A 24,665-nucleotide genomic window follows, 5' to 3' on the forward strand; every position below is an offset into this window, starting at 1 on the left:
TTCTATTTCAGTTGTAAACGAAATCTTACATGGACCTTCCTTACAGGAACTCGATAACTCCTGTAAAGAGACCTTGTCATCAGACTGGAAGAGATCACTCTTACATAAAAGATCCCGTACATGAAGGCCACGCCCAACATGGCGATAACAATCTTCAACTTGTGCACTTGCTCACAACAAACCCTGCAGCTGCTCTACCGGCAATATTTCCAGGAAGCGGAAATCAAAGTCAAGTTAACGTTCGCCCAAAATACCGATTTTTGAACTGTCCAAGAATATCCAGTGCAAGTAACAGTTACAGATGGGAAAATAACTACAGTGTTATGGACGGCCGGCGAATTATGGTGAATACTTGGGCAGCTAATAAGATGAATGAGAGAGTACCCCTTGGAAACCAGCGCTCCTTCTCGGAGCTTTATGTGACCAAGGAAGAAATGGATAAAAAGGCTTGTTGCCTTGATAACGAAGGGAATTTTAACTTTGACGCTCTTCTACCAGCTGTTTATTGGAGGCCACAAGAGGAAAAATTTCACCCTCTTGAGTGATATTTAGGTCATTCGTAACTCAGCGAAATTATTTGTTCTCTGTTTCTGAAGTATAAACGCAGTGAAAAAAATAGAAATAATACCAAAACAGAACTACGGGAAAAGCGTATCAAAATCAGCTTAAGAGTTCAGTAAAAATGTTATGTGCAGATGTTCCCTTTTTCGGAAAATGGCTTTCGAAGCCATTTCTGAGTTTTCACTATGATAGCGCTGACAATTATTTGTTTGAAGGTATGACTGAAGTACTGCAATCAGTTAGTTTATACAATGATAAAAACTCCCTCGAGCAACGACTTTTCGATCCACGCAAGCGGCCTGTATATTGATCGTTTCTCTAGATTTTTGATCAGTTTATCAACATGAACTTAAATTGTCTATTTGTCATCTGATCTAATAAAGTTTTTGAGATCACTCGCCTTACAGCCGCTTTGATAAAACATTTTCAAAGACTGTACCTTTGTGCCGGGGGAAGGTGAAATACATCTTAACATCCCGGTTTGCCGTAAGTGAAACTGATGAGTTTATAGATGTTGAATCTAGAGAAAAAAAAAGTTTAGGTATCTTTTCATGTTTGAGTTAGGTGTCTGATGCAGCCCGAGGGCGACTCCGCCGTAAGACTTCATTTTGTAAATTAATAAGTATTTGTTTTTAGATCATATTTTTCCTTTAAAGTAAGTAATTCTAGAAGACAAGATTGCCAAGTATGATTTTTCCATAACGAAGGAACATATGCATGCATTTGGAAGTCAGTGTAAGGGAGACCACAATACCTTTCCTCTTTATATCCCCTTTTCTGCCCCTTTTCTCGTTTTTTTTTTGTTTTTGTTTTTTTGTGGGAGCTACGGTTACCTAAGCAACCAATTGGGATTGAACTTCAGGTAATTACGGTTTCAAAGTGACTTTGTTTTGTCGCCATCTTTTTTCTGAAGCTATCACTTTTTACCCATTTTCCCAAGCACTCTTACCACACAGTGTTACCTGAAGTTGATGAAAGTAACCGTTCACAAATTCACCGTCACAGATAGCTTTGACTTCAGCCAGTTTAATAGTTCTTCAATGTCACTGCGTTGAGACTGTGCAAGTAAGGTGCCTTTTAGTAAGTGGAGGTGGCTATCCATTAAGATGATGTTGTCATTTGCATGACTTAGCTATGAAATCGTTAAACCATTAATTATTGTAAAAGCAGCATTTGTGTTGGTAAGTCTTTTACTAGGTGGAAACTCGCAGATTCCTCACTTGAATTAGTCTACTTGAAAAAACAAACAGTTAACTCCTTTTCATAACTTACACTAAACAGGCTGCTTCTGACAAGAGGTATGGCTTCAACAACACCAAGATATGATAGTGACTGCATGAAACTGTCATATACCTGACTTCACCCCATCATACATGACATCCAGCTTGGAGTCAGTGGTTGGTTGTTTTTCAGTTGAAGAAAGGATTTGTTTGTTAAGTATGTCTTTGCTAACAACAAAGAAATAACTGTACAAGCATTACTGCCTTGACAACCCCCAATTGTTGACTGAGATAGGAAGGCTGGCAGTTCCCAGAATGTGACTGATTGTGTTGTTGAAGATGGAACATGTATTGAAGTGGATTGAGGTGGTACACTTAAGTTAGAAAACTGTTGTTGAGCTACTGATGGTGTTGTTGTTGAGATTGATTGTGTGATTGTAAAAGGTAAGGGTGGATAAGGTGAGAACCTCAAGATCTTTGGTGGCAAGGTTACCCACAATTGAAAAGTAGTTTTGGTGTGAATTTACAACTGAAGCAGGCCTTTTTGCGCTATGTCCTCTTTCTTGAGTTGTCCTGTGTGGAACACTCAGTTGTGGTATAATCAGCTGTTCCATACTTCTACTTATCATATTTCCCCTGTCATGGGACTTGTAAAAGTCTGAATACCTAGAGGCATGTGTTGCTAGCTGGCTTTTGGGCTGTTCACGACTATTGTGGCTGTCTGCAATGTTGCTACTTGTATCATGCTCTATAATACCTTTATTGAAGGAATCACCTACTTCATTTACTCTTGTTAGAAAAGGATCATTGCTCCATCAAATGGATGGGCAACTGCTATGGCTGGGAGACTTGATGCCATATGAATTGCCACATTAACTTTATCAGTTGGTTTAGTAGGCATATTCATAACATGAAAGTCATCAATAAGATGGATAACAAGTTTTTTGGTCTTAAAAAAAATTAATATCCATTTCATTGATTGCTTATGTTTTTACAAAAGTGTTTATGTTTATTGTTCATTCTATTTGTTCTGCTTTATCCTGCAGGCTGTCAGCACAGTTTTTTCCACAACTTCCTCATGGTTGTTTTGCCTACTGCTGTTTAAACATGTCGTTCATACATATTCCACTGCTAAGGTCCAAGACTCTCCCTGCAGTCTGTGTAGACCTGGTTAACCCATGAATATCAAGGAACATTTCAGCTTATTTCTGGAGCTGTGATGTTTTCTGAGATTTAAGGGAAATTGCATATTATCCTGTTATCATACTCAAGAACAAAGGTTGTTTTTTACCAGTGACTGCTGACACTGTCAGAATAAAGCTGACATGGAAATTTTGTAAATTATATAAAATGTAATAATTTTTTATTCTTCTAATGGCAAAACTTTAGGCATGTAGGCAACTTGTGAAGTAGTGCAACTATTCTTTGCTGCTGTGAATGTGAATGCCTCTCACTGGTGGCATGTCTATCTGCACTCACTATTGTACTGATGTAATGATGATGTGAGGATGTAAAAGAGATGTGGTGCACAAGTCTCACAAAGTGCCTGCATATCATCAGATCTGTATAGAGATTGACCCGCACTCTCATAGTGCCTGTACAAGGCTGACTGAAATTTTTCCACCAGCTCTGCAAGATTATATAGAAAATGCAATAATAATGTATTTGACCACTCTGTAAGTATTTTTCAACAATGAACATGCAGAACCTTTATCAGTGTTATATTATTACCTGATGGATGTTGTCATGGAGATGTTTAACCCTGCAAGTGCAATCATAGCATAACTATGATTATTAGCAACATGGTGGATTGGTTACCTTTCTTAGATTATGTCCAGGCATAAGTAAGGTACTTACTGTGATTAATGTTGAGAAATTGGATTTACCAGCCTGTGCACCAATTTCCTGACTCTCTCTGTTGAGCTTTTGAATTGTGGTAGAGCAGTAAGTTTTGCAGCATACATTTAACTGTCATAGCTTGTTAATCACATTGACCATCTGTCAAATCTGCTTGGAACTCCTGCTGAATTTTGCATGGCACCCATCTACATTTTGCATGAATTTTTTTGTTTAAGTTATTGATCTTCTCATGGAAACAAGGTGATCATATGCTTTATTGTTTATTATGTAAATGGGTGAAGTATGTAAACCCAGGTTATCCAGCAGGAAATGAAAGCCTTTGAATATAACTACCTAAAGTAAAGTGGTCCTTGAGGCAAATATTTTGTCAGCATTGCTCCAACAACTTGTTCACCACAGTGTCCCTGGTTGATAACAAGCCTCACTTTTTCCAGCATTGTCAAGTTTGTACTGTCTCATGGGAATAGGTGTATCACTCAGAGGGGAAGAATGTGAAAGTAGTGGGCACGATCTGGTGTTGCTCCTTTTTCGAATTTCTGATAGTGACATTCAGACAACATTTCCTGGTTCCACCTCCGCCACGAGTTATTTTAGTGTTAAATGCAATTATGCTTCCTCTACAAGAAGAGCTCTGGCGTGTTTTTTCTCCCAAACAACAAACCTTTTGGCCGGGTAGTTTGCCATACTGAGGAGACGATGAAAACAAGTGCTAACAATACGGAGGGCTACGAAGTTCATCGCCATGTTACGACCGCTCCACTTCAATACTAAAATTCACACCTGTGCCCTGAATATTTTTTTTGTTGGGAAAGATATGTTGCAGAGCCGGTTCGAAAGAAACTTTCTTGAAAGTGGGAACCTTATCTGTCAAGGCTAGGGCTTATCCCCGCCAAATAAAAACAAAGAATATGAATTTTTAAAATGCCGCCATATCGTCGCTATAGTGTTACTATGGAAATATTGTCATTCCCATTCCTTTTCGCGCGTAAATTTTCAAGCATGCGCACTCATTTTGCCGCTGTGTCAACAGGTCAGCATTAGATTCCATCCACCCAACATGATCTCGATTTCGGTCTCGAGATCATGTTGCATCCACCAAAACCACCTTGGTCGAGAGGGACTGAGATGGAATGATGGACAACTCATGACTTGTTATACTAAATTAAAATTACGAAGCTACGACAACATGCCGACTTATCCCGATGACCTAAGTGTATTATTTGTTTGGGAAATTGCGTCAAAACTTTTTACTCAAGAAATGGTAAGTATTAATTTATTGTTCGATTGTAGTATCATAAAACATTTTACGCAATTTTATGCAGATATTTTACGTATTTAAAAGGTGCCCAGATGTTACGTAGTTTTGGTGGATGTCATTAGGGAACATCCACCAAAACTTTGACCAAAACCATCAACAATATATTTTTTTAATTTTATCTATAGCCACTGTTAGATGTTCAGGGAGACAAAAGATTTATACCACTAATTAGCAGTTAGTGCTCTGGCTAATTATTTTTTATGGTGCACAATTGCTGACCGACCAAACGTTCATAATGATTATCATAACTCTTAACACATAGAATAAAGTGGTTTTGGTGGATGTTTCTTTCCATCCACCAAAACCACCATAGCAATTTCTGCTACTTCCTTACAGAAGACTGGTGTGACCTGCTATTTGGAGTACATAACCACAATCTATTTCTTTGTATGTAGAGATATTTTGCAAAGTTCTTGAGTCAGCACCTTTTATTATTGAAACCATAATCATAACATGGTGCACAATATAGAATACAAAAGGTTCTGGTGTGGCAATCATGTAATCTTGAAACAGGAGAGTTTATAACTGACTTAAACTGACTTAAACAGACATTTGCAACAAAATTCCAGGTCCAGAAATTTCTTCCACTATTTCCGCTAAAATCATAACCTTTAAGTACAACAAATCAGCACATCAGTAATTGTTATCAGGGGTCTGATAATCCTATCAATCTTTCACATTTATTTAAAGTAACCTTTAATTTTGCATGGATGAATAAGTATACACTCAAGATGCAGAATGTCTTACATTTTACAAACTATTTCCCTTTTTATAGATAGACAGTGAAAGGCCTTTGCCACATTGGTGAATCAAACCATTGTATACCATGCATTTTGTGATAATTGTTTGTTTTTGCTCACAATATCCAGAAAAATGGAGGGGATAAATCTAAATAGCAAATTCTATTAATGGTTAAAATTAAATAACATTGGAAGATCAAATTAACTTTGTACTGTTTAAAATTCAGTTTTGGTTTCTTGCTTATTCCAGCCTCTTAATATTCAAAAGCATTCCTTGTCATTTTTGTGTTCTTCTGTGTATATAACTTGAAAAATAAACACAGAGAAAGGAAACCACAAAGGATTAAACTTGAAGCTAAAGCAAAGTTTAAGTTGAGCCATAGCTGATCCAAATACTGAGCACTTTGTATTGTAACCCATTTAGCAGTAAAGTTTATCTATATGTCTGCCAGCTTGTCACAAGTCTTACCCCTCTCCTTCAAAAGTCTCTATAAATAAATTTTTCTTTGTGGTCCCTAATTGATGATAAGTATATTACAGCTCCTCAATTTCCTTCTCTCAAGACAAGGTTACTCTAAATTTAACAAAGTAATGGACTTGATAAAACTCAAACTATAACTCAGCTGGCTGCTACTTGCAACCTTAATTTCTTGATACCAGTATACAATAATCAATATGTTATAAATAAGAACCCTAATGCTTAATTTAGTAGTGATCACCTTCCTCCTTTTCATTTGCAGACCAGACTGGAACCTATATAGGTGTGTTTGCTTGTTTTGAGTGGGGATGGAAGAAAAGGAGTCATGCCTTATATCTGATTTATTAAACTGGATTTGTTCTGTTTATACATGAGTAGAACTACCTTGTTCTCTGAAAAAAAAAATGTATTGCATTTTTATCTGTGCTTTGCAGTCAAACTTCCTTGTGTCTTGGAAAAGAAATCTTATTTTCTTGAAAACAAAATCTTTGTTTTCGGCCTTCTGTAATAGGTAAATATAACAGTGTAAGATGAGTGACAGTGTATTTCTCAAGTTATTTTTTGGAATGTGACAAAACGGAAGTGTCATAGCATGATAAGGAGCCAACATATGATTGCTTGATAGAAAGCAAAAAATGCAGAATTGCATATATTTTCTCCTTTGTCAGCAGCATATGTTAGTGAAAAGTTCTTATAATTGTTAACTTCTAAACCATCTTCAATTTAGCCAAGATTGAAGTGTTATCACGTTTGTCCTAAAAGTATTCTGAGATCGATGTCATATGACCCATTCATGTATTTGACCTTTCAAATTAGCAAGCCATAGTTGACAGTAACACAAAGGTTGAGGATAAAAAGAAATTATTATACACAGTACTTCTTCTGCATCTTTTCGTTTCCTTTTCTCTCCAGTTGTTTTATCTATGCCGTGTTGGCAATAGTCCATTTTACAGTTGTATGCTTGGTTGCCAAGCCCTTGAACAGGAGTGAGGCTAAGGGTGACCTTGTTATGATACAAACCTTGCTGCTTTTGAAATGCAAATTAATTTGTTATCATGCTAACTAGATTCTGGTCCCTAACACAACAAGGTCACCTTCAGCCTCACTCCAAATCAAAGGCTTGGCAACTAAGTACACAACTGTAAAATGGCCTATTGAACACTTTCCTTCCCAAAATTAGGAAAGGCACACCAGTGAAAAACGAATTTATGCTCCTTAAATATCTCATGCATCTTCCCCCAGTATTTTGTGACTTCTGTCCGAGGAAGGAGATGTAAGCATTAAGTTAACCCGAATGATTCCACAATTGTGGTATCATCCAAGCCATGCCAGAGGACTTGAACTAGATAAACTAGTGAGAATGCACAATAGCGATAGCAAAGCTTTGTAATGCCAAAGAGCTATATCAATATATATGTATATATATATACACCGGTGTTCCCGAAACCTTTGACAGCTTTAAAGAAAGAAAACTTCGTCGTCAATCCTGTTTCAAATTCCGCAATAAGTTTATGCGCCTCATCAACAGAATATACGTATCCTAAATTATCTGCATGTCTACCATTAAGCAATGGTTCGCGACTTAAAATTCTCGCTATGCTGTTTCTGTTTGTTCCTCAAGAATCATGGGATTTACAGCTTCGGATGTTCGGCTACATCACTTGCGGATTTCCGAGAATCTTCGGTTATGTTTTGCAAGTCATTAAATATTCCGTCTCAGTCCCTCTCGACCGAGGTGGTTTTGGTGGATGGAATCTAATGCTGACCGTGTCAACAAAATGTCGAAAGCAGGTAATTTAGTGTTAACAACTGGGTTGAAAACGCCATTGGTGGGAATATGGTGACGTCACACAACCCACAATTCCTCTAATCGCTCTGACGAAGGGCCTACGCTCGAAACGTCAGCTTTTTTACCCTTCACGGTGGCTAATTTACGTTTTAAACCCAGTTGTTAACACTAAATTACCTGCTATACTCTCCCACCGACGCAGCACCACAGTTTCTTTAGAAACTTACCCCTTTATTCAAATGTCGAAAGCGCCAAACAAATTTTAAGCGCATGCGCATATGAATTGCCCCACCCCCACTCCGTTCCGCATCCGTCTCAGCAAGCAAGGAATATATTTGATGGTGACGCTATTCGCTTCGTCGTTACGATTCTTAACTTCCTCGAGATGAACACAGCAATGGACGCAATTTTTTTTCTTCCCTCGCTTATGTTCGGTTTAAGTTTACTTCGTGCTTCTTTCGCCAGATGTCCGCCGTCTGAGTACAATGCCCCGAATGGTACTGTTCACCATTCAGGCTTCACTGATGACAACAACCTTACTTGTGCCTTCAATATACGAGTTCCAGTCGGCTTAAGAGCTGTTCTCGAAATTAAGAAACTGAAAGTAATGGGAAGGATGCCGAACTGTGAAAACGGTTCTTTAGAAATAAGAGTGGGGTAGGTGCTATGTTTTATTTCTTTTCGAAAGAGCGTTAAATGGCGTGATCGAACAAGTCTTGCAATCGTTTTTAAATCGAATGCGAAAAAATTTCTTGTTTTTACGCCAATATTGTATAAACCTAACTTAAAAGCACGCAAGCATCGGGTAAGTCCTATATATTCTCTTTTAATGCGGACTTTCTTGAACTTTTCCCTGATCCAGAAATTATACTTTGGCCTTCAATTCCATGCGTGATTCTCACTTCGTATTTCCGTCGTTGAATGTGGCTGGATGTGCAAATAGTTCGTTTTCTTGTTAAGTTCAATATAAAATCAGATGTTAAAGTCACATCTTTCTCTCTGACATTAGTTTTGTTCCTATTATGGATTAGAAGTTTGCCGCCTAGTGCTTTTAGAAAGCTCTAGTGATTTCTGATTTACATGTAAGGACTAGATCCTTGTATTGCATTTCCTTAACCTTTTAACTCCCAAGAACTCCGTAGTAATTCTCCTCATTATCTGCCATACGGTTCTTATGATGTTAGTTTGGAAAATCTGGTATTGAATCAACTTATAATCTCCCAATTGATATTTTCCTTTATTCTCATTACTTGTCTGCTTGATATTTTAAGGAGAAATTCTGTCTTGGTCACTCATGGGAGTTAAAGGGTTAAGAAACTCAAGGAGAATTGTATGTTGCATCAAACTTTATATAATCTTTTATTTCGCACATCCCTTGAATTGAATATATTTGTTACACAGCACAGAGGCTGATATCTTAAAAGAGGTTGAACATGTTGTGTTAATAATTTATGCCAAGTTTCACGGAATTTCTCCAAAACAATCTTTGCACCTAAGTGAAATATGCATGAAACATTTTGCACTTTGTCTTTTTAGATGCAGTGGAGAGTCCTTATCTCTTGGAAAGTTTTGCTCTTGCTCAGAGTTGGTCATACCTGAGAAAATCTATTCCTTGGACCAATGCATTACTGTTGTTTTTAGACCTTATGGGTCAGTTCCGGGTGAAGAGTTTGAAGCATACTATACATCTATGGATAATACCACAGAACTGGATCCCACCTCAAACTGCAGGTCTGTAAATAAGATATAATTTTATTTCACATTGTAATTTGTTTCATGGGAGGGCATGATATCTCACAAGTGAGCACATCAAATAAGTGAGATATTGAGTTGAACACAGGGAGAGATATTTTATATACAAGTACCTACATATTATTTTGTTCATTATATAAAGCCAATAGGTCATTATTGACAAGAAAAGTTTAGTTTATGAATGATTGAATACTTTACCATCAATTTGTCAACCTGACAGACTAGCGCTAAAGGTAAATGAGTGTCAGTAGCTGATTGACAATATCAAACACACTGAAAAATTATTGTTATTTTACATGTGTGCAGTTATGGCTTTTCTTAAGGCTGGAAATACTTGTTAAACACTGCTGTTTGTATAATCCTCCTTTTTACATAATTAAAAATGTTTTTTCTACCTGTTTTGATTTGTAGCAAAAAGTTTTTGGGTCAAGGAAGTGGAACATTGTTTACTCCCAAGTGGCCGTTGACTTACATTCAAAATGCTTATTGTGAATGGAGTATTTCAGTTCCACAAGGGAAGGCAATTCGCTTGTTTTATACAAGCTTTAAATTGGGTGGATATGCTTTGTGTGACCCAGATAGGAAAGATATTGAAGATGAGATACGCATCACTGGTAAGTGCACTATAATTTGTCAATTCAGTATACCATATTTCAATGGCCTGCTTAATTAAAAAATTTTTTTGAATTGAAATCATTAACCTCTGTTTGCACCTAGAGATATGATAAATATCTTAACAACCTTGTTTCTTTGGTCTGTACCGTAAGTTACAGAACCTTGTTTTTCTGAATGTATGGCTTGCATGCTTTGCACTCAGGGCATAAATGGAAATAAAAAAAAGCCACCTCAAACTTGGTTACTAATTGTAGTAGTCGAGGGGTTGGAAAGAGCAATCTCTGGCGGTTCCTTCCGTTAAGTTTTTGTATAGCTTTCTGGACAAATTTGGCATTTGTGTGTTTTAAAAAGATAAACTAGATTTGTGAAGTGGCTAGAATTTATGTGCTCAATAAATTGAAACAATAGCTACATTGAACTTTTATGAAAAGTCTTATAATAAAATGTATGCAGGACATCATTTGTCTCTTAGGTGAAGCTTTAGTTCATCCCTGCTGCCTATGGCCTGAGCATGCTGGGAAACTTTTGGTCTGTTTTGTGAAAAATCTGTCACCAATTCTGTGGTACAAGTGCAGAAAGTAATTTTTAGGTTCCTAACTAATTTTGTCAAGCCATACTTATCTTCAAAGGCACCATCATCTTGCTTCAGAGCAGGATGAATTTTTGTCAGGCATTGAAATCTGACAAATTTGTCAATTTTTGTAAGCCATGAGTGGAAGGAAACCATTGATCAAGAAAGTTTGATCTTGTTTTTAAAATGGAAGTCTTTCAGGCAGTCAAGGGGTCAAAATGTATAATTTTTGTGCAGAAATCCAGCAATGAGATTGAAGATTCCCACATGGGGGTGCTTTGATGCTTTGCTCAGTTTGTATATCTGTGTGATTGACTGTGTTGTTAGCAAATATCTTACTGTATTTCAATGTGACCTGAATTGATAGAAGGTTGAGACAAATTTTGAGACAACTTTTATTATTTTTTTTTGGTGGAACCAAACAAATTTATTCAGCCTAGTGCTTCTTAGCCCTTTTTTGCTCTCATCCTTATCTCTCTTTTGGCTTTCTTTATCTTGTTTATTGTTGCACTTCAAGTTTGCCAAGAGCACATATGCAGAAAAATGTTTTTGTTATTCATTTTCTTTATATAATACATTTGATTGTGCTATTGTTTTGCTCCTTTGACAATTTACCTTTTGTTTCATGTTGACTCTTAAACCTTTCTGTTCATTAAAGCTTTCAAGAACTGGGTACCCTGTTTTATGGGCAGAAGCCTGTGGACATGAGTACAGGACATTTTGCACAAAAGACTTTTCGCACAAGTCTTTTAGCACAAGTTTTGGACCGTTTGCACAATTCTTAGTGGTCATTTCGCACAATAATTATAAGTGAGAAACATCAATATAAAAGGTATACTAATTGATACTGATAAGACATTTCACCTTCACATGTCACTTTCAATAAGATCCTATGGTGAGAACATAAACATTTATTTACACAATAACTTCAACTAGATTGAAACGCTTGTGAACACGATCACTATTCTTACTTGAAGAAAGGAACAAATCTTTCTCTCTATGAAAATGTAAAGAACTCCCTATTCAAACGATTACTTCTTTTACTTTTCCTTTGTAAACGAAAAACCTTTTAGTTTTGACAGTACATCATCCACTACAAACATATGAACATGATGACCCAACGCTAAGGACGCCATGTTGATTTCGAAAGTAATTGTCACCAATCCTCCCTCCTCTGAAGTCAAAGTAAAAACCTGCAAACTGTTTCACTTTTTATTTAAAAGGAGAAAAGACCTATTTACAAAATTTCTGTGTAAATATATAAAATTCAAGTTCGTGGCCATGTTACCCGACGAATCATGCATATTTTAACTCGCTACTCAGCCAAGACTTGTAGAAATTTAGCCCTTTCCTACATTCATTTAAGCTATAGTACATCTAGATTTCTTTATTTGTTTTGATCTTAAGTTTATATGATTACTTATCGGACGGCTAGTGTATAATCTTTGAATTATTTTGAATTCTTGAAACTTTCATGAAATCATTTGTCTACATCACGGTCGCTATGATGCTTAACGATTGATACTGAACTCTCCATCGCTTAGGTAATTATTATTAGAATAATTTGAAAGGTTACTACTTAATAGATGTATTAAAATTTATGATCTGTAAAATGATACAGATTGAGCTTGTCTTTCTACAAGATCACTAGTTACTACCTACACTGACACATTCAAGTTGTCAAATCACAACACTTGCACGTGCCGACATTCGATGTGAATCACTCTCTGAATTTTGAGTTATTAACGTTGAACTATTTTTGCTGAAGGTACTACCAGTATGCCTAATTTTCATTATAAAACGTAGAAGTTATTATGTAAATAAATGTCTACATTTTCACTGTTGGATCTTGTGAAGGTGAAATGTCTTATCAGTATCAATCAGTATACCTGTTACATTGATGTTTCTCACTTATAATTATTGTGCGAAATGACCACTAAGAATTGTGAGAATGGTCAAAAACTTGTGCTAAAAGACTTGTGTGAAAAGTCTTTTGTGCGAAATGTCCGGTTACTGTGGACATCCCTCACCCTTGGTTCTCTAGCTACAACCTCAACGATAAACTTGAAGTGAAGCCTAGAGCTTTGACTCCTAATCAGCATTTTCTTACTTCAAAATGTAAGCGCATGGCACTCTTTCATTAATTGTGTCCTATGTTCTATTTTATAGGTACAAGCACAAAAGACCAACCCATAAATATTGTGAGAAGACTTTGCTCTCATACCCCTAAGGTTCCAGAAATTTATACATCAGAGCATTTGAAGAGTGTGCGCATCACGTTTAAGTCAGATGATTCGACAAATTTCATATCTGATGAGAGTGGAGTTGTTATTGGTTACGCTACTTTCAAAACAGGTATATTCTATTAGCTTAAACCCTTACATGATAAAATACACAACACAATACTGACTGGGAGAATATGTTCAACAATCAAGAAATGTGTTAAATAGTGATCATTTCCTTTCTTCTCAGGACTTAAGTGTTTGATTCAGTGGAGATACTGTAATCATGAGAAACCAGATGTTAGTTACTTGTACAATGTAGGGATTAATCCTTTAACCCCTAAGAGTGACTAGCATCAAATTTCTCCTCACAGTATCACCCCTGAGTCACACATTAAGGTCACAAGAGTAAAAAAAATTATCACCAACCAATGGAGCTCTTGATTGTTAAACAAATTCTCCTTGTCAGCACCGTAGGAAATAAATAGAAAACAGTACAGAGAATATGCATACTGATGTTATTGTGTAAAAGGATTAAAGGGCTGAACTCTAAATAAAGATACACTAAGCCAAGCATTGTTGACTGTGGAGTCTCTCAGTGCCTCCATGTACTGTGGGATAACTGTGATCATGTTTGCCTTGGTAAGACCAGCACCAAGAAGAAATAAATTGTTGAAACATTGATTCATGAATTAGATGTCTTTTATGGTAACATTTAATTTTTCAATTTTGTTTTTATTTTTAAATGCAGAGTGCATTGTGAAATATCATCTGTTAGTTGAGTCTTCCCAAGGTTGTCAGTAATTTTCAAGTGTCAGCTCTGTACATGTTTTTATCATAAGTAGGTGACGAATCACTGTTAACTGTTTCATTTTGGCTGTTTCCATGTCTTCCCTCTTCATCTTTTATGGAATTTTTATTGCAGCTCTTTGTTAAAAGAGATATTTCCTTATAAAAGAGTTTGTTTACTTAATTTATATGGGTTCACTAAATGTTTCTAACACTTTCAGTGTAAGGTCTTTTGTCTGAATTAAATATATTTTCAAAACAGTTTGCGTGTTTTAGTATGCATGAATTGTCAAGCTATGTTATTTTTAAGAGGTTTGTGAGAATTAATTTGTTTGTTCTCAATTTTTTCCCTTGCTGTATTAGAGACAAGATCACAAGCTGAGTAAGAAATTTTTCTTTTTAACGAAGTTACATAGCCAATAAAATTTTTAAAGGAAAGTTTGTTTTATTTTTTAAACATTTATTTGTTCCACGGATTCAGAGTATTTGATTTCCTGAATTCTGTCATTCATCGTTGAACAATTAGGCAAAAAATAAGTACTACCTATCAGTGGGGCACCATCTACTTGTAATAAACAGTGTCAAAATGATTATGCATCAGATTTTGAGTCATGAATACTAAATTAAATTTAAGTGATATATGTCACAGTATGGCATCATTAGCAGAGCAATGAGGGCTACAAGTTATAGATCAAAGTGTCTTTTTCTCAACTGGTTGAGTGGTGTATGAAGTGGGTACTAACTCTCATGTCCACCCACTGGGAAAATCTTCATATTTTTGTCATTTTAGTCAGTAACTTTTTGATAATTCTTTTTCTTTTTTCTTTGTTTTTTTTTAGATGCCTGGGCCTTCTAAATTCAACAACTAAACCTTCAACAACTAAACCTTCAACAACTAAACCTACACCAACTAAACCTGCAACAACTCAACTCAATTCTACAGGTTAGCCATCTCTTTGAAGTTAAACAGACAACTGAAAAACTCCTATAGCTGCCACAGTTTCCCTAAATTTTTCATCAAAATAATGCGCTGATCAATTCAAAACTGTAACACCCCCTTCCCCCCCTCTTCCTGGTAACCCACAGGCATGTGACTGTCCTCCATACTCAGGGGTAGGAAATTTGAACCTTCCATGGGTGGGGTTGGGAATTTGCACTCATACTGTCAAGTCTTTCCAGCATAACAAATGCATTTCTTCTTTTAATTTAGAGGTGTTTAAAGGTAATAAGTTCACTTTCGCTAGCAGATGGCATAGGGGGAAAGGTCTATAAGAAAGTTGCTGCTGCAAATTTTGCCTTATATAAAGAAAAAAAAGGGACAATCAAATCCAGCACTTGGAGGGGTCATATAAACACAATTCTGACCCCAAGGGGGCAGGAATTTGAATGATTCCTCTAGTTCCTAATATAGATATTTTTGGCAAAATGTAATTAGTGAAAAAGAGACTGTTTTACAAGTAGGAAATTAATGATAAAGATGCAGTGTTGGTGTCTTTTAAATTCTATAAGTTCTTTTGTTGAATGTCAAATACTGGTAAGTCCTCTCTCCACTCTGACGCCATACCTCCCATATAGAAATAAAACCAATAATTCATTTCTAAGAATCTCTTGGGTCCGCACACCAGGCTGCATCTGTTTTGCTCACCATGGCTAGAGGGAAACATTTTGTTGACTGAAGTTGCCAATTTTGTGACCTGAGTTTGGCAGTCATGTACATGTAGCAAGTTGTAATGTTTTTATTACTTACAGTGTAGGGCTAATGGTCCATGGTTAAGATTATATGTATATTGTGCCCCTTAGGGTAGCACAAGCAGAAGAATTTTTTTTAGGAGTACTTCTGCAGGGAGTTGGAAAGGGTGGACTGTGCAACATTGGTATGGCTTTAACTGGGTTTTGTGTTTTCTTGATTTTAGGAAGCAAGCTGTTGGCAAATTTCTTCTCTGTGGTCATTTGGACCATGGCCACCTTGGTATTTTGATTAACTCTTTGATTTATTTTGATTAACTCCCAAAAGTGATTAGCATGAAACTTCACCCCATACTATCTACACATTTTCCAGGAACAGGTGTTAAGAATACTCAAACTTATCAGATAGAAATTGTTATCTTGATCTAACACCAAATTCCTCTATCTGATATACATGGAAATGTGTAGGAGGTAGAGGGGAGAATTAAAATTCAGATCTTGGGAGTTTAAGGGTGAAAGCAGGTTTTTAAATATTATTATTAATTAAATATTATGCTGTTAGAGATAGCAGAATGTTATAAGTATGGTGAATTTCACTCAAAGGTGCCAAGGATTTGTATATTTTTATATTTGAGTAGGTCTTCTTGATCAAAGGTGGTCTTAAAAAGAAAAACTAAATGACTTTTTATTTAGCAAAGTTGTGTTCTGAGAATGATATTGCTTGAGAGGCATTACATGTGTATTAATTTGTTCTCAGTAGGATTTGTATTTGAAAAAATTAGGAAAATAAGGATTAACAAAAAGGAGAGAAACTCTTGATTTATGGTAGAGGTGGAAAATGCCACAGAAGGTTATTTATTTGATCATTAAAACTTAACTATCTACTTTGTCTTTTAATAGTGGCATTTTTCTTTAGGTTAAAGCCAATGATTAAATTGTTTTACCCTGTGTAGCTGGTAATTAGCAGTTTGAAATTAAATTCATCCAATTTTGGAGGGGGAAAATATGAGTTTTGGAAACAAAGGTTGCAAGGTTGCAAAATTTGCTTCTTTGTCTTTCATTTTCTTGCAATTTGATTGGTTATTTTAAACAAGCCTTGAAATCTGATTGGTTGTTTTGTTTTTAGTGTAGCCTCCTCATTGGCTGGGAAAAATGGTGCAATTCATGAATAAATCGCACCAATTAGAGCCAATCAGATTACAGGGACCACCAGTGATTTCAAAATGGGTTGTAATAAATTAGGTAATCCTCTGATCCCCTTCCCCCTTTCCTCACCCCATTCCTCCCTTCCCTCCTTTCTCCCCCCCTCCCCCCTCCCCCCTCCCCCTCTTCCCCTCTTCCCCCCTTCCCCCTCCTGTAATGATAAACTTATAATCTCTTGTTATAGTGTCAAAGCATCAACCACCAAACCAGGGATTAGCTGAGCTAATATTAGATTCTCCTTACTAATTTACAAGAAAATGAGTAGCACCTTCCTGGGAGAATAGCAAATCAAATCTTGGAAGTAGCACTAGGGGTGGGAATCTCTCTAAAGGTAAGTATTTAGGGATACTCTTCTCCATCCCCTTGGTACCCAGAGATATTTTCCTGTACACTGCTTCAAAGCACGGGTCAGTGTTCCCACTGCTAAGTGATTAATTCTTGTCATGATTGACAAATGCTATAAAAGTTATCTGTTTTATATTGTAGATTAAAGATGGTAAAGTTTAAATGTCACCATTTGTAAAATAATGATTACTATATGTAGTTTATGGGTTAGTGCTGTATAGGGTCTGTTTTAACTCCCATGAGTGACCAAGACAGAATTTCTCCTACAATATTAATACAATATCAAGCAGACAAGAGATGATAATAAAGAAAAATAGAAACTAAGGGAATATAAGTTGATCCAATACCAAATTCTCCAAACAAACATCACCAGAACTGTATGGCAGACAGTAAAGAGAATTACTAATGAGGTCTTAGGAGTGAAAGGGTCAAACATTAGAGTTCCAGATTACATTTGTGATATATGTGATATTAGGGAATCAAAATTTAGTTCTCAATTGTATGTGTTGCAGTTATGCACACCTACTTTGAGAGGGAGCTTATTATAGAAAGGATGATGTAAACTAAAAGCATGTAATAGTGTGGTTAAAAATTGAGAGGAGTCTTAATGATTAGGGAACTTTCTAATTGACTCATTATGAACCGTTTAACAACTCAGATATATTGAAGTGTGTACTACAGGGGAGCATTGTCTGACACAGTCAATGTTATTGGTGCATGTTAGGATAGAAAGCTAAAAGTGCATTATTATGACATGCAGAATTATCGTGTTAGTATTTTAGCTGTATTTTATTGAGAATAGGGCTATTATTTATTAATTGTAACTTGTTAAACGTTTTTTAGTTAGAGGTGATGATGACCAGAGAGATGAAGGAATGAAGAGCTTCTCTATTGTTAATAAGCTTGTTAGAGAAGCTCTGCCATGCTTTGACTGCCATACAAACTTTTTGTTCTAAGTTTTAAGACTTTTTAGTGGCTCCCTCTATCAAAGCTCTTTCCTACATGTAGTTTCTGAAGCTTTAAATTCCCCAAAAGCTTGACATTTCCCCTAGGATGGAATGCAACCCCACATCAAGATACCCACCATCACTTTGCAGCCCAATTTCTAACAGGTCAATACTCATCAAGATTTCTGGTTGGAGAGAGGCATAGATGCATTTATACGATGCGTGAAGGCAAGGCAGCTTATCCTGCTGTATAATTCTTCAAATATTTTTTGCTAGTCTATGTTGAAATGATCTGTGTTGTTTGATCATATCAAAGGGTCAGCAAGTAAACATCTCTAAAGAAATTTTGAAACAAACTTCTTACAGCTCGCCTGGTCATTGTCACTTTCGGTTCTAAATAGTTCAAGGCGGCGAAGTCACGCTAATATAAGAATTTAGTCACGTTTCGTCACGCTAGCTTTTACAATGCTGTCATGCAGTGGTATTATGGGAAATATGACTGGTTGATAGAAACGTTCATTTTCTATTAGTAGGATAGGTTACAGAATTGGCAAGGTGGAGTGACCAAGCGTGATTTAGCTCTAAGAGATTGCGTGACCAGACCACCTCAGTAAGTTTTGGTACTTTGTAATTTTCATAAAGCACCATATTTGTAAATTATAAAATTATAAATTATAAATTATAAAACGCCCAGTCTCACAACTGCCTATTTCTTCTTTACTGGGACTTCAGTTGATTTTTTTCATATAATACTTAACTTAAGAAGATAATGGTAAATAAACGTTTACTGAACGCTACGCGCCTTTTGTTCTCAAGGTCGGTTTGATATTAGCCGTCGTCTGAAGTGGCTGTGAACCTCCACCTCGTTAACGGTATGGATCCCTTAAAACAACGTACAGTCTGTTGCCGCCTATGTCTGTTCTTAATCGATGTACATGGTTTGTTTTGAAGGGGCCCAATTTATTTTGATCATCCTGTCTTGAATATTTTTATGAAGCCTTTGACTTATTCCAATACTTTGCAGCAATTTCCAAGACGTGGGTTATTGATATTTGCCCTAAAGGATCGGAGCAAACATTCTTCACTAATATCAGTTTTCATTTTTGTACAATATTTTTTTAAGTCAGGCAGACAAGGCCTTTATTTTACTGTGTTATGATTGAAAAGTGCCGTGCACCCTACGGTTAAACACCTCAAACATACCAAATTCGTCTGATTCCTTAATGCTTATTGTAATAAAAAGAAAAATGCTTGGAAATAATCGTTTCGTCCCGCTCCATGCAGTGCAAAACATCGAGAAAAAACTGTTATGTTTGAGTAGTTGCAAAGAATTATAGAAATCAACTTTTGCACCTATCTAAGTTGGTCTCCAAAATTGATCACCCTTGTCCCATTAGGGTTATGGTGTGTTATTGGCTTTTGCCTTTAGTTGGTGCATGTGCACACAATCTATCCTCTTTATCCCTTGTAAGACATAAGGCAATACGAAATTCTCTATCCATATAACTCTGTTTTGTGCAGCAATGTGCCAACTCTAAAAGAGCTTTACCTCGATAAGCTAAACCATAACAGTTCGGCGCTTGATAATTTTTGGCTAACAATGGAAATTGCATGCTATCTAAAAATTCAACAGTTTAACTCGACATACAAAACAATCAGATATCCTGTGCACTTTCACATTCTTTCTGTATTTAACCAGTTTTTAACTATATGAGCACATGCTGTGCAAGTCTGAATACAGCTATATCACCCGTCAGTGTGTGGAAAATATAAAATAAACCGTAAACATGTTCTTCTTGTTTCTTCTCCGGGTCTTGTTCCAACTAACGCATGCGGCGGCAGAAGTAAAGGATGACCAACCTCCACTAATACTAGTATCACTGGATGGAATGGATTGGCGAGTTTTGAGGGGTCAACTTTCCAAAACTACCAATTTGAACTTCATCGCTCAAACTGGAGTCAGAGCCGACTACATCAGAAATGTTACGACCACCTCTACATGGCCCAATCATCAGAGCATCCTCACTGGTTTATACCCGGAAAGTCACGGCATTGTGGATAATGTATTCTGGGATCCGGATTATGGAGAACAGTTCATTTTCGGTTATGATTGTTCAAACTTTGATCCCAAGTTTTACAATGCATCAGAGCCAAGAGACGACAAACCAGACAAGTATCGATGGAAGAACTATCGACGAGTTCCACCGATCTATATCGAGACTGAAGTTGGTTGGGTGGTTACTCGTTCCCGAAGCGATCCTCCGGCAATGTTTGGATCACATGGCTGGCCACCTGACCAATCAAAAAGCTACTCAATATTTACGCCCGCGGTCCCGCTTTCAGGGAAGGTGTAGTGGTTAGCCCTTTCAACACCGTGGATCTGTACCCCCTAATGAGCAAACTTCTTGGAATAAACCCGCGTCCAAATAATAGCTTAATGGAAAATGTCACAGTTGTCCTAAGACAGCCACCCATCAGGCCAATCAGAAGGTCATCCCAATTCGAGGCTTGAGTCAGGAAAGTTCAGCATTTCTTTTGAATTAAGTAATTTTTAAAAAATATGTTTAATTTCTCGGTGGTAACTCAATGGAATATTTTGAATAAGGATATGAGAAGATGAGGAGTTTATATTACTTTCAGTGATTGGGTAAAATTTTAAAATTATAATTAGTTAGAATAAGTAAGTTAAGAAAGATGTTTCTTCGTCTTGTCACGAGCGTGGGACAAAGAAAAAATTCTGAGTCCCCATAAGGAATCGAACCTCAGACCTTCGGATTTGCGAAGTTCATATGACACGCGTCATCCAGGACGCGTGTCATATGAACTTCGTAATAGACCTCGCTCACCGAAGAGTCTCTGTGGCTCAGTGGTAGAGCATCGAAGCGCAAATCCGAATGTCTGAAGTTCGATTCCTTATGGGGACTCAGAATTTTTTCTTGTCCCACACTCGTGACAAGACGAAAAAAACATCTTTCTTAATATATTAAAGTTCACACGGAAACCAGGTGGACAATCAGACATAGTTTGATGCTACACTGGTTTGAAGATTTAATGAATGCAACCGAAGAAGTTACAATTCATAGACCCAACGTTTCGGAAATGAAGCGGAGCGCCTCTTGTCGCATTTGAATTCAGTAGAGCCGTCGATCCAATTCACCCTTGAACGTGAAAAGGATAGACATTTGCCCTTTCTTGATTTAAACGTGTCCGGAGGGGTTCAGGGTAATTTAGAGACAAGTGTCTACCGTAAACCCACCCACACCGACAAATACCTAAGGATCCTGTCACGAAAGAACAACGAACCGACGCCATTTATTCTATTCCTTGCAATGACTGTGACAACGAATAAATCGGACAGACCAAACGCCAGTTTGGTACACGGTAGAAAGAGCACCAAAAAGCAGTTTTTCTTTGCAAAAAGGAAAATTCAGCTTTATCGGAGCATACTTGCCTAACCAACCATACAATTGGGTGGGATAATTCTAAAATTACACCTCCCTTTGTTTTCAAGGCGTTACCACCAGCGCCTTTGTTTGGAGGCTTAGCACATTAACTCCGCCCACGCTCCTTTAAATCGTGACGATGGCGGTCTGCTTCCTGACGCTTATTTACACCTCGTCAGAAAAAAAAGGCCGCTAATTAGTGATCATATAAAACGACCTCTTGTTGCAGCCTTTAGATCACCCCTGATGAAGGCACTAGACAGGAGTGTCGAAACGTTGGGTCTATGAATTATAACTTCTTCGGTTACATTCATTAAATCTGCAAACCAGTGTAGCATCAAACAATGTCTGATCTTTCTTAATTCTTCACCGAGCTCAAAACTTACCATCTCTTCTATGTCTATCTAATAAGTAAGTTTTTGAAACAATACACGTAAACTATTCACTTTCAACTGTCCACATAATTTGGTATTTCCAGCACAAGATGGTGTAATCAAACTGAAGTAGACGTGGCCGCCTAATTGGTAGAGCACTGTAAAACACGCATGTTCATTACACAATTATGCATCGAACATGCAGAGTTAATTACACTGAGAATGAGACGCAGTCTCTTACGTGCAAAAAGGTATCAAGAATAACCGATTTGCGCCGAATTCAATCCTCCATGGAATTGCTTATTTCAAAACAGCTTGATCACAGTGTAAAGTTTTGCTGTCACTTTTTGAGACTATTACTTGCAATTTTGATTATTCTTCTTTGTTTCGAAATCAAATATATCTTGTTAGACGTTTTTTCGGTTATCAATATCCAAAATTTTTTGCATATTACATGCTAGACTGAGCACGACTCTAGAGATGCGTTTTGTACTCACGTATTAAGTAAGACGTGGAGATGTTGATACTGTTTATTCTTCGGCTCTCGTTTTTTTTCACCGATGCTGTGGCAGAGGTCAAGGATAATCAGCCTCCGCTGATAATAGTATCACTGGATGGAATGGATTGGCGAGCACTGAAGAGTCAACGATCCAAGACTACTAATCTAAACTTCATCGCACAAACTGGAGTCAACGCCGAATACATAAAAAATGTTATGCCGACCTCTACATGGCCCAATCATCATACTGTTCTCACTGGTCTGTACTCGGAAAGTCACGGTATTGTGGATAACAGATTTTGGGATCCTGTGTACGAAGAAGAGTTTATTTTCGCTTACGACTGTTCAAACTTTGATCCCAAGTTTTACAATGCATCAGAGCCAATATGGCTTAGTCTGCAAAAACAAGGGGGACGTAGTGCATCGTACTTTTGGCCTGCAACAACCAGTTACTCAGTCAAACCCACATACTACGAAAAGGAAACCTGCTTCGGCATAGATTGTGGTGCAATTGATTCTAAGGACCTTCCAAAGTACAGAAATAGAACTCTTCCACCTGGCTCAGGTGCGCCATACATCCACTGTGTGTTCGACGTGAGAGGTCCGTGGTCGGCACGGGTAGATAAGGCGGTAGAGTGGCTTAGTTTGGACAAACCACCGCATTTCATCGCTCTCTATTTTGAACAGCCCGACCTGGTAGGTCACTCACACGGGGTTTCCTCAGAGGAGTACAGGCAGATGGTGGAAAATGTTGATGTCAATGCCGTTGGATACTTACTCAAGCGTTTAAATGAAAGCGATTTTCTGCAAAAGGTGAACTTGATAGTCATTAGCGATCACGGAATAGATAACACTTCCACGAGTCGTCGAGTGTACTTAGATGATTACATCGATCCCTCGAGTTACACAGTGCTACATACGGGGTCTGTACCAGCCCACATCTGGCCTAAGCTAGGAATGACAGACATCATCTACCAAAACCTTACAAGAAATTCAATACCTCATGTCCGTGGAGTTTACAAAAAAGAGGAAATACCCGATGAGTATCACTGGAAGAATAATCGTCGAATTCCTCCGATCCTTATCGAAACTGAAGTTGGTTGGGTGGTAACACGTTCTCGAAACGACACTTTGAAAAAAGACCTAGGGTCACATGGCTGGCCACCTGACCAATCAAAAAGCTACTCAATATTTTACGCCCGCGGTCCGGCTTTCAGGGAAGGTGTAGTGGTGAACCCTTTCAACACCGTGGATCTGTACCCCCTGATGAGCAAACTTCTTGGAATAAACCCACGTCCAAACAACGGCTCAATTGAAAATGTCAAAGACGTTCTTAGAGAGGGACAAACCACCGCCGGAAAAGTGCTGCATCACCTCTGCTTGAGGCTTGTGTTGCTAACACTTCTTATGGCCTTCGCATTTATTAACAATTGAAACAATTAAGTTTAATTTCTTGAAAGTGACGAGAAGGGCAACTGAAACCGAGCCAAAACACATCAATTTGCTCGTGATCAGTCTTCCTCAGGGTTTAGTAATTTTCTATTAAGTTTGCACGTTGGCCAGTATTGTCAGCTGCTTTTAGTGTTAAAGGTGTCACTACCTCAAGTTTTTATTGGTTTTAAAGTTTAGAAGGCTTTTTTAAACAGAGGGACGCTATCAGTAATTCTGTTTTCAATCCTGTTTTAAGTCTCTCAGCCTTTTTTATTGTAACCTTAGAAACAGCAATCACGATTTAAACCAGGTCTTTTGTACTAAATGGTTTTCATTGGTTGGCATTAAACATCACCTATATGGCTGTGTAGATTAAGTAACCCACTCAGCCAGTGATATACACTGCACATCGGACATGACCAACACTAAAGCCTCACACGCAGCCAATCAGAAGTCAAGCTGTTCTAAACTAAACTTTTCAAAACCAATCCCGAATCGCTCACTTGTGTGTAAATGTTCTTGAGGCCAGTGTAGCGTAATTAATCTTATTTGTCATTGGTTCTTCTGATCTGGTTATCCGTTCTAATTGGTTTGATTTTGCAATTTCACAATATCTTTAGGAAAAGGGCACTCTTTTATTTATTAAGGATTTTATTGCAAGAAATGAAACGATAATAATTTCGTAGATACACAAGTTTGAGTCCGCTATACGAACAGTTTCCAGGACTCGCTTTTTTGTTATTAAAGTGCACAGAACACTATCAGTGTGACATAAACTTAATTGCGCCATCACATGACAAATGATGCTTTCGGCATCGCTTT

At 37.3% G+C, this 24,665-nt stretch overlaps 2 protein-coding genes, 1 long non-coding RNA gene and 1 pseudogene across 3 annotated transcripts; all 4 read left to right on the top strand.

The window, feature by feature from the left end:
- Positions 1 to 4,741: 4,741 nt before the first annotated feature.
- On the top strand, positions 4,742 to 6,603 carry LOC136277538 (uncharacterized). The gene is made up of 2 exons (XR_010715938.1): positions 4,742 to 4,902; positions 6,440 to 6,603. It is a non-coding gene; the product is annotated as an uncharacterized lncRNA (long non-coding RNA).
- Positions 6,604 to 8,244: 1,641 nt separating this feature from the next.
- Positions 8,245 to 18,893, top strand: LOC131771496 (tolloid-like protein 2). Its single transcript, XM_059087300.2, has 7 exons — positions 8,245 to 8,623; positions 9,503 to 9,697; positions 10,130 to 10,332; positions 13,074 to 13,259; positions 14,279 to 14,297; positions 14,755 to 14,858; positions 15,829 to 18,893. Exons 1-7 carry the CDS (start codon positions 8,352 to 8,354, stop codon positions 15,891 to 15,893), a joined length of 1,044 nt encoding a protein of 347 aa, XP_058943283.2. The 5' UTR covers positions 8,245 to 8,351; the 3' UTR covers positions 15,894 to 18,893.
- A 990-nt stretch (positions 18,894 to 19,883) lies between these two features.
- Positions 19,884 to 20,851, top strand: LOC131771495 (uncharacterized; annotated as a pseudogene).
- Positions 20,852 to 22,354: 1,503 nt separating this feature from the next.
- Positions 22,355 to 24,604, top strand: LOC131771436 (bis(5'-adenosyl)-triphosphatase enpp4). Its single transcript, XM_059087233.2, has one exon. The coding sequence runs from the start codon at positions 22,431 to 22,433 to the stop codon at positions 23,844 to 23,846; it is 1,416 nt and encodes a 471-aa protein (XP_058943216.1). The 5' UTR covers positions 22,355 to 22,430; the 3' UTR covers positions 23,847 to 24,604.
- The last annotated feature ends 61 nt before the right edge of the window (positions 24,605 to 24,665 follow it).

This window comes from Pocillopora verrucosa, chromosome 12 (genome assembly GCF_036669915.1).
Source record: "Pocillopora verrucosa isolate sample1 chromosome 12, ASM3666991v2, whole genome shotgun sequence".
Taxonomy (NCBI): Eukaryota; Metazoa; Cnidaria; class Anthozoa; order Scleractinia; family Pocilloporidae; genus Pocillopora; species Pocillopora verrucosa.